Consider the following 10,391-nt stretch of genomic DNA (forward strand, 5'->3'; position numbering starts at 1 on the left):
CCATCAGAACTTCCCCTAATCTGTCCGGCTTCAAACGGGCCCTAAAAACCCACCTTTTTCTTAAAGCCTTTCTGTCTCCCACTTAACTTCCTACCTTATCTTCTGCCTCTGTCCCCCTACTCTCCCTCTCTTCCCTGCGTCTCTCTGTCTGTCCACCCCTCCCCTTAGATTGTACGCTCCTCTGAGCAGGGCCATCTCTCCTCCTGTTTCCACCACTTCTAACTCTGCTCTCCAGCTACTTAGCCCTCCTCCTTAAAGGTCCTCCACCCCACGTCCACTTTCGCTCCCTCCTCCCCCCTGGGGGTCTCCCTGTCTTCCGCGCCCCCCTTCTTGGGCCCCGTCGTTTTCGGATCCTCCCTCCCCTTTCCCCGCCCTCTCTAGCTGTGCATTGAGCGTACTGAGTTGCTGTGTTTACTGTACTGTGCTGTCTCCCATTGTATTGTGATTTTGTTTGTCTCTGTACGGCGCTGCGGATGCCTTGTAGCGCCTTATAAATAAATATTAATAATAATAATAATAATACAAGTGTGGGCAGCTTTATTCTAGTCTGGCAAAAATGTAAAGTGGCAAAAGGGTATTTTCTTATCAGTGTTCTCCCCACCCAACTGTTTTTACTTGCACTGGCAGGTGTGGGCAATAACCTCCAAAATGTTTTCGTATTACCACTGCCCTACTTCTTAATGCCACCCGGCTGGCAACATTATCTGGTAGAGAACACTGCTCATCTATAGCAGGAAAATAAATAAGTTCATTTCTACAATATATTACTTTGACCAGCATACTTATAAACAGGTTTACTTCTTAATTTGGTCACAAATACAGTAATGAGCACTACTTCGCTAACTATTGCAGGGGAATGCTGCATAAATTGTTATATAAAGATGAAGCATAGTGGGAAATAGCAAGGAGTATGTGGCAGACATTGGGGGTCTTGCCTTGCTCCGGTCAACCCGATTTTTTTTTTTTTTTTTAAAAACATGTTCACTACCAAATTGCTCTGTCAGAGGGAGCTAGGAGTACAGTGCTATTTGCGTTCTATACACTAGGGGACACAACGGAGCTGGACCCCAGGTAAGTAATCTTTTGGGACGGGGCTTAATTTAGGATATTCCACCCAAAACTGAAATTTCAGTTTAGCCTTTTATAGCAATTTTACAGCATTTCATTTGTAAATTACTTAAGTAAATTGTTCCTAAATCTTATATTAGAAATTGATATGGTGTGAATAATTAGATAGAAATAAAAAAAAAAACCCACATCAAACAAATTCTCAGAGTTGTTTCATGCGAGTTGCAATCAATTGAATAAATATTTATTTTATTTTATAGACCTAAATCTAATTTCTGCAAAACCCACCCACTACCATTCGACTGGTTATACAATGAACGGTAAAAGAACTAGCATTAAGTGATTAGTACAGCTATTTTTCTGTTCTTTGAAAATTCATATTTACACAAGAGTAAAGATTAGGAATATAAAATTAATTTGGCCTCCTCAGATGCTATGGTTATGTGCAATATATAACCACAGTGTAATAATTAAAATCCTCAAATCAAAAAATGACACAAAACATTCATTCATAAAGAGCAGCAGCTACACTCTTCAATGCAACTGTATGAAAAGGTCAAATGGTATTACGGAATTTAGTTAAATTTATAACTATTGATACAAACTTGGATTTCAGATCTACAACATTTAAAAAAAAAAGAAAAAAGAAAAAAAAAAAAGAGGATTTAAGAAAAAGAAAACCATCACATACATTTACATGTACAAGTAGTTTCCATTTTACACCCGTGACTTTGTATCATTTCACTATTTAGTAAATTGGTCAAAAAAAAAAACCAAAGCAAATTGTTTGTTTTATACAATACAACTAACAATAATTACATTGATATATCTCAAACACATGTTCAAGGTATTTATACCAGATTTATATGCACTTTAGTAAATAGTATTAGCTCCAACCTTTGAAGAACAAGCTAATTTGACAATTTCTTATAACCTACATGTCAGCACCCCTGTAGATGCACAATAAATAACTGGTAAAAAAAAAAAAAAGAAAAGGTTTCCTTACCTTTGTAACGGTTATACAATTGCTCTAGTTTCTTTTTGTCTACTGTACTTTTCATTGACTCTTTGCAGTACAAGGTTGTGTTCTGGAAGTAGTTGTCTGTTGCCAGTTCTAATTTCCAGTCATTCTGTGTTAAACAGTATATTGCAGTCCTTTCCCCAGCCTGGGTAAATGCCATAAACTGGCGCACCTTGTCCTTCTGAGACGATTTAAGTTTATGCTTTGGGATGCAAAAGAAGCAGCAGAAGTTGTTTCAGCATTGTACTTATGCTTATTTTATTCATTACAAAGATTTAGGTCTCTCGATGTGCGCATGCTTCATTTCAGCATTATGCGTCATATCAGCATAAGACGACAAAGCTTTGTTCTTCTGAGCTTAAAATGCCTTATCTGCAAACTCAAAGGACAGCATCTATATATCTCTATTAAAAACAAACCAGAATTTGATAAAACATTGTACTAAGATTAAAATAGTTATAAAAGTGTATAACATACAGCTCTCAACTGTCGATTGCTAGCGATTCATAACAGTTCAACCTCCAAGTCAACAAGCTCATTAATAGTGTATTTGTTAGGCAATGACAAAGATTGGCACTTATTTTTTGCCCAAGCTGTGTTGAGTTTACAGAATGGTAAAAGGCAGTAGGGATCACCAATTTGCAAGGGGAAAGGACAGACGAAGATAGAGAATGAAAGGCCAACAATGGATGAGTCGTGCAGTGTTCTAGGACATCCCTGGTCTGTCATTCATTCTCTATTAATACTTGTGTATACAGATTTTCCCATTCTATAACTAAATTATGCATGCTGATGTGAGCGTCCTCTGCTAATCAAGAGCCTATACTGTAAAGAGGAAGGTTACAGAACTATGTGCAAAAGAAAATGTTAAAGCCTATGTGTTAATTAGTAATTACAGATAGAAACTGCAAAATGGTGGACCATATGAACTAGGAAAGTCTTTAATTCTTCCTGATACTGTGACTAAGCACATGGAGTAGACAGGCAACCAAATAGCAGTTTTGTGTTATGGGTTTTACAGATCACTGCTTCCTATGTACTTTAGCATAGAAAGTATTTGAAACCTACTAACATGGGAATAGTAGACTACTCTGAATCTCTATTAATGTATACAAGTCACCTGCACCTGAGAGGGGCAAACTCTCCAAAACACTTGGTACACCCAAAAGGAGACCAGCTCATAGTCACCCAAAATGGGACGGATATTAAATATGCTGCAACATTGTATATACATGGAGCAGTAGCCATAGGGATCAGTCATCCCCCAAGATAGATGTGTTGTACATGCAGCTTGTCTGCAGTGAACACAATAACATAATTGAGTTTTAGAAATAAAAACAATGTATGTTTTTATTAACAACAACTCTTTTAGGCACATTCTACAAGGGTTTACTAAACGACAGTCGTAACAGATTTGCAAACAACTTATGACTTCACTTCTAGAGCATGACAATTAAACAATCATTTCTTAGCAGGGTCTCAAGCACGTCACTAAAAATGGTCTGAATTCATAAAAACTATGCCAAGTACATAAAGCACTGGAAAATTTAATGCAAATCTCGAACAAATGTATTAAAAAGGTAAAATCCGCAAGCAAAACAGACAAATGTTTATCACAATACAAAATGTCATGTTTCCTGGTAGGTGATATAGTGTGTTCAGCTTATGCACTCACTTGGAAGATAGAAGGGACCACAAAATGGGGCAATTATGCTGTGCTTGGTTCCCAGTGGCATTAACAAGAATACAACTGCTCCAAAAGAAAGAAATACTAGATATAAACCGTACTTTTGCACTCATTCCACAGGTTTCAGTTTAAAGAGAAGTACAACACGCTGTAAGTTCCCAAACTGTGCGCCTAGGCTCCCTGTGGTGCCTCGGCGATCACACACACGGGTGCCTCAGCCAGGGCCAGTGGTAAGCAAGGCGGGGGACTACTTGGTAATTATTTTCACTTATGGGTGCCTTGAAAAAAATATGGATACCCTGAGAGTGCCTTGAACTGAAGAAGTTTGGGATCCACCGATTTAACTCTTTCAAATACAGAGGTTTGGGAAAAATCACTGTAAGCGCCAGGCAATTTTGATAGACAATGTTTAATTATGGTCCATGTAAATATATTCCTCTTTACACACCAAGTGCCAATGCATGTTTTATTTAGCACAAATTCACCTTTCCATTGGTATTTGAACTTCATTTTATATGCGGTGTTATTATGTCAGAAATAAAGAGAAAAACTTTTTTCCTAATTATGTAATATGTTCAACAAATTAAAGTACCAACATCACCAATTACCGATATAAATTTTACTGAAGGGTTTCACCATTTTAAAGTGTTCCCCTATACATGCAGCTGGACCACACTGTTTCAGCAGCAGACCTTGTAGATTCTACATAGGTTTCACTCTAGGGTAGGATAAGTACTATATTATACGTGGGGTAGAACTGAAAGAGTTAAATTCAATGCAGTTTACTTCTATCAATAGATAAAATGCTGAGGAAGATGGACTAGTGAACCTGACTTGCCTTAACACAGTCACATGAAAAATATTTGTATGATATATTACAGTACTAAGACTCAAACAACACAGATTGAATGATATGCTTATGCCTCCAATGTACTCAGTCCTTCTTTATCAATATTATCGTTGATTTGTAAGGCACCACAAGACTCTACATGCCAGCCAGTGAGGAAAACAGGACATACAAGGCAGACAAAATAAATGCAGACATGAAAACAAAGTGTAGGGAGGGCTTCTGTCTCTTTAGTAATAGGATAGGAACTATTACTGTGCAATCTGCATTTAGAAAAGCATCTTATAATAGCTCAAGAACATTATGATTACATTTATGGTTCTACAACAGCATACTATGAGGGAAGACTGAAGATCAAGGTCATTATGATCAAAACTGATGGACAGCTTACTACCCAGTGGCATTTTTCAAAAATGCGTTTTACATGTACTAGAAACCATTGTTTGAAGTGTTACCATATCCAATGATGTTTTTCAGAACGCTACTTCATTTTTTGCATTTAACGCTTGCATCAATCCAGGCTGTGCCTTCAGCAGTAACAAGCATTGAGGCATAATATAGTAAATGAGATCTTCATTCCATGTACATAAACAAATGCACTGCTCCCTCATCTAATAGGGGTTTATGTCAAACAAATACATTGGCATTTGTAGCGTACATTAACTAAAACATACATTATTTAGATATAAGGAGAAAGTTCAAAGAAATGTATTCCCTTATAATGCTGCCTGAACTAGAGATATAAAAGTAAATGCTTTGATCGAAAGTGATCAGTGAACTTCCAAACATAAGTGGGATTGGGGAGCAGGCTGGAGGAAATATACTAACTGAACATCTCTATTCCTTCTCGTCACTATAGTGAATATGGAGTTTTATGGCTGTCAGCAGTAAACCTGAAGCTTCAGCTCCAAGTATAATACAATACCTATAACTTCTAAACTGCTTTGTTCCATCTTCCAAGTTTCCATTTGCCGAAACGCACATAAACTAGAGGAACCAAGCCACACCCTCCCACACCGATAGGCCAGGGCTTCCCTCCACTGTTATAAACTACACAGCCAAGCACAGCAGTTTTGATGGCAGGTACAACAAGCAGACTTCATTAGAATGGAGAAAGAAGAGGCTGACTGTTGTGTCATGGAATAAGCAAGCTAAGGGATATACATATTACACACACACGAAAGTATGGTTTGAAAAACTAAATAAATCTTAATTACAAAGGGGTGTGATGTGGGTCATTTATTATCTGCTTACTTGCAACGTGCTTGTGCTCAACAATTAACAATGAGTGACAAAAGATGTACATTCTTGTAGCACTAGTATAATTTGAGAGACTGTTACTCTTTAACACAATATGAGTATTTATACTAAATTGTCCACTTCTTTGCTTATTTCTATATGTGCCTAGAATGGTTTCCAAATGTGGACCAAATAGAGGTGCTACCAAACCAGCCAAAATTGACAATTGGAAAAAGAGAAAAGAAAAAGAAGCTGGTTTTAATTGTGGTGCACAGACAGTCTTCATATATACATATTATTCTGTTTTTTACATATGACCCACTTACTAAGCTAAATTTTTTATTTACATTGCTAATAAAAATAAAGTTAAAACAGCGGAATATTGTAGTGATAAAGTGAAAAAAGTGATTAAAATTGCTGCATGCATATTATGACCTCTTTATTTTGTTTCTCCTACATCTCCTGCTAATGATGTGTAAAGTACACTGTATTGTCTTAACAGCAAACTGCCCTTTTAGTATCCCAGTTAGGTAAAAATCCCCTGGAGAATATTTTGAGAACTTTTTATTCACATTTGTACACATCCCACTTTAATACTTGTTTAGGATGTATTATCTCCTTGTATAGTTCACGAAATGCGGTGCAATGATTCCTTGCTGTCTCCCTATATTTTTAGCAGGATTTGCTGCAGATTTAGTTACATGGCTTTCTGCGTGACTTCTGGTGTGGGGGGTGATTTGCTAACTGCCTCGCAGGCCACTTTCTTGGGGTTTAGGCATAGCTAAAACTTTTCTAGATATTCGCTGACTGTAGTATAGGAAGGATCTAATTCCTTATCCTAAGTAATATTGGAGACTGATAATATTAGATCAATTGCACACAGCAACACACTGACACACATTTCGCTGGTATTGCTTTTTCCAGGCAAATGCACACAGCAATTTTAATCACTTTATATTTTGCTGTTTTAACCATATTTTTATTAGCAATATAAATAAAAGTTAAAATTTAACATAGTAAGTGGGTCATATGTAAAACGCAGAATAATATGTATGTATGTATGAAGTCAGTGCATCACAATTAAAACCAGCTTCCTTGTCTTTTCTCTTTTTAATTGTTGAAAGATGTAGTTTCTTCTGCACTTGTTCACATTAGTTTTCAGTTATATTATTTCTAACAGATTTAACAATATTTGGCCTCATATTCAGTTAGGAGTAATTCCATGCAGTAGGTGCAATTTTGCACCTCAGCAAAACCAATCTGCTCTGCTGGTGGGGGTGGATTTGAAATGTGTGCACAGATTTAGAGTTAGGTGGGACAGGAGTGCATTCTAGCTCAACTCTAGAATTTTCCCTACATTCAAATAAAATTGCAGCTGCATCCCTTCTATCTCAACATTTGTCTAGGTGCACTTCTTCCTTACATTATCAGACACTATGCACACTTCAAAAGTAGTGTTTGTAGCACTATTTGTAGGTCCAATAGGCCTTATTTGACCTGTCTGGCTACACAGAAAATGAGTCATTGAGCACAGATTCTGATATGTTTCATACAAAATTTTGGTCAAATAGAACATCATTCTGGTTGTTGATCAAATGAAAGGATTGGATTTTAACTTAGTGATACATGGTTGTAAAAACTGGCCATCAATGACAACATTAGAGTACAAGGAACCAAGGCTGAACAAAATACTGCAGAATTTAGAAGTCTGTCAAATTCAGGAGCGATAAGGATTTTTTAAAATATTTTTTAGGGATCCAGAAAAAAATGTGCATCCATTAGGGCTGGCCTACAAATATTGCATTTAGCTTAGACATGTACAGTGAATCACAGTAACCAATCAGATTCTATCTATTTCACGGTGTAACTAGCACTACCGTCATATTGACCTCAATAGGGAGGACTTCCAAAAGTTAGGCTCAAGCATTCATATTTTGGGGTGGCACAGCAGCTACCCAGCTTCTGAAATTTGTTTACTCCTGCTAGAAAATATTCCATTCCTGGCTTCAAAATTGTTGCACTCAGTAGTCAAAGTGAGCATTGTGCTTCTGCAGTAGAATCTGAAATTCTTAGAAATGGCATTGTGTGTCACTGAGGATTTTCATCTTGAAGAACAGGCCAGGGAATATTAGAAACCGTCATGTATTTTACACATTTTCAATTAGTGCTGGGAACTGGGTCTGATTTGACTCTTAGGAGCAGAAGTAAAGTAGCCCTTAAGGGAGTCACACATAGCTGTCCTGATTAGTGTCCCCACTTTGGGCCTCTTCCTAGAAATTCTTAATTCCCAGAGTGAGCACAGTACATTTATCTAGTTTATGCAGCGAATTAGTCCATGACAGGATGGCAATCTCTCGCCAACTTAACTAGCCAGTTAAAGCGTGAACACTCCATGCAGGTACTCTGATGTTTTGCTAAATAGGTAATGTAAAAGGCCCCTGAAAAGTACAACATTACCCACCACTACATATATAATGAACATGCATATTGATGGTAATGTTAAGCCCCGCACAACACCATATAAATGCAAAGACAGAACAACATCTACTTGACAGAGCATTCAAAGAGTGTTGCAGTATAGTATGCTGCCTACCAAGCACAAACGCTCATGAATGCTGCATGCAGTGTTGAAATTAACACAAAGCGACGTTAACAAATGTCAGAGTGTGTTTACAGGACCGTTTTGTTTTGAAATATAAGCATTAAAGTACATTTAGCAGGCTTTGAGAATGCACGTTTAAATGGAAAGTTCAGGCCTCTTGTGAGCAAGCCTTTAAAAATAACATTGTAAAATATATATTGTTTTTGTTTGTTTTTTTTTTTTTTTACACATAACCTACTTAACTATATAGTAGTTAGAAAAACTTTTTTTTTTCCTTTTTATGTGTGAAAATCATATGTAAAAACAGCATGCTCTATATGGAAATGTCCCCTCACAATCAGGGAACAAACTGATCTATGCTCCTAACAAGGTGGCTTCCTTCAGTTTTCCTACCTCAGAAGCGCTTCTGATTAAGGAATAAACAGGTACAAATTTTAATGTATGTCTAAATGATTAAGTAGCTGTTATTATGCAGGTCGTATTTTGAAGCAAGTTACACAGTATAATCCACTTCACATGATGGTTGTGATATAACCAACTTAAGCAAAAAGGGACTTCAAAGTAAATACTTTTTGTCCCTTTCACATATGCAGGATTACTGCTGACTCTTGACATTTCTTTGCAGGATACATGTATAGTTTCCAGAAAGTATGTGATATAGATTCTAGTCTGTTCTTGCAAAGTAATAGAGGGGAAAACAAGACACAAACAAATTCAAATGGGAGCAGACCATCCCACTACAGCAAGATTTTGAAGGTGTGGCATTCATAGGGTGGAATGACTGGACAAAAATAGACACTAAACCGGTTACCCATGTCACAATAAGCCAAGTACAGTGCTTAGAAAGATAAATCCAAACCAATAACAATGTACACAGCTCCACACACTGCTATAATCCTATCATACTGATTTTAGATATATATTATACACACAAACAGTCAATCCTACCTGTTTGTTCTGACTGCCAGCAGGACCCCAAACTTACTTCAGACAACCATTACGTGAGCAACCTGGAACTATCATAGGCTGGAGGGGGCACAGCTAAGTCCTCCATATAACTACACCGCATCCCAAAAAAGGCAAAGATGAGTGCTGCCTGTGAGAGCTCTCAAAATACCAGCAACTCCACCTCCTGCTGTCACTCCATACCCTGCCTGGGCCTGCTCTGTGTCACCAGCAGACTGTGCTAAGAGCTGCTCCCTGACAACAACTTCTCACAAACTTTCCAACCCTATGGACCCAGCACTGCAGCTCTCACAGACACCGTGCACGGGCACTGGTACAGCACCGGCACAGCACATGCCGGGTCAGGAGCCGAGCATTACATCACACCAGGCGCTACCTCACCGGCTCTGCCCTGGCTTACTTAATGTGTGCCCCCGTAGTATCACCCCAGGGTGTATGCAATGTAGCATCATGTATGCAGGTCTAGCGGCCAAGTGTGTACAGGTAACGTGTCCACCAATCCGGGAGTGCATGGTCCCTGCTCAACCGGTGACCTTCCACTCGCTCACAGTAAATGGAGCACAGTTTCCGCCCTACCACATCCGCCCCCCTGAGATCAGCTACCATGATAACCCCTCAGTACACCTTTCTCCACCCCCCACCACCTACCATTTTATCTCCACCGGATCACACAACTCTGCGGCTCGGAGGTGCCAGACACGCATGCGCAGTTTGGGCCACAGATTTCCGCCCCCCGCCACAAGGAACTCCGGGAGTTGTAGTCTCATCCACGCAGTTTGGGTCTGACAGAAGAGGTGGGCGGGGTTAAGTTTGTAATGGTTCCGCCCACTGCAAACTTAATAGTGTCAGCAGTGCAACAACGGAAACGCTATCACTTTATCGTTAGACTGTTGGCCAACAACTTGATTCATATGTTATGGTGGTAACGTCATGTTATATTTGTTGTGGCTATTACCTGTCT

General features: G+C 38.5%; 1 protein-coding gene across 6 annotated transcripts in view; it reads right to left on the reverse strand.

Moving 5' to 3' along the window:
* Positions 1 to 10,182, reverse strand: part of DCUN1D2 (defective in cullin neddylation 1 domain containing 2) — a 36,581-nt gene extending 26,399 nt beyond the window's left edge. For 2 of the 6 annotated variants that reach the window (XR_012688680.1, XM_075200049.1), the window contains exons 1-2: positions 10,079 to 10,182; positions 2,075 to 2,291 (exon numbers count right to left, since the gene is read on the reverse strand). Coding sequence is in view for 5 of the 6 variants with exons in the window: in XM_075200049.1 (XP_075056150.1) it covers positions 2,075 to 2,291; positions 10,079 to 10,081 (220 nt within the window). In the remaining variant the exon portion in view is untranslated. Of the gene's footprint in view, positions 1 to 2,074; positions 2,494 to 9,412; positions 10,027 to 10,078 lie in introns of those variants that run through there. The other 4 variants (XM_075200050.1, XM_075200051.1, XM_075200052.1 and 1 more) reach the window with 4 other exon arrangements.
* Between the last annotated feature and the right edge of the window lie 209 nt (positions 10,183 to 10,391).

This window comes from Mixophyes fleayi, chromosome 2, assembly GCF_038048845.1.
Source record: "Mixophyes fleayi isolate aMixFle1 chromosome 2, aMixFle1.hap1, whole genome shotgun sequence".
NCBI classification, from domain to species: Eukaryota; Metazoa; Chordata; class Amphibia; order Anura; family Limnodynastidae; genus Mixophyes; species Mixophyes fleayi.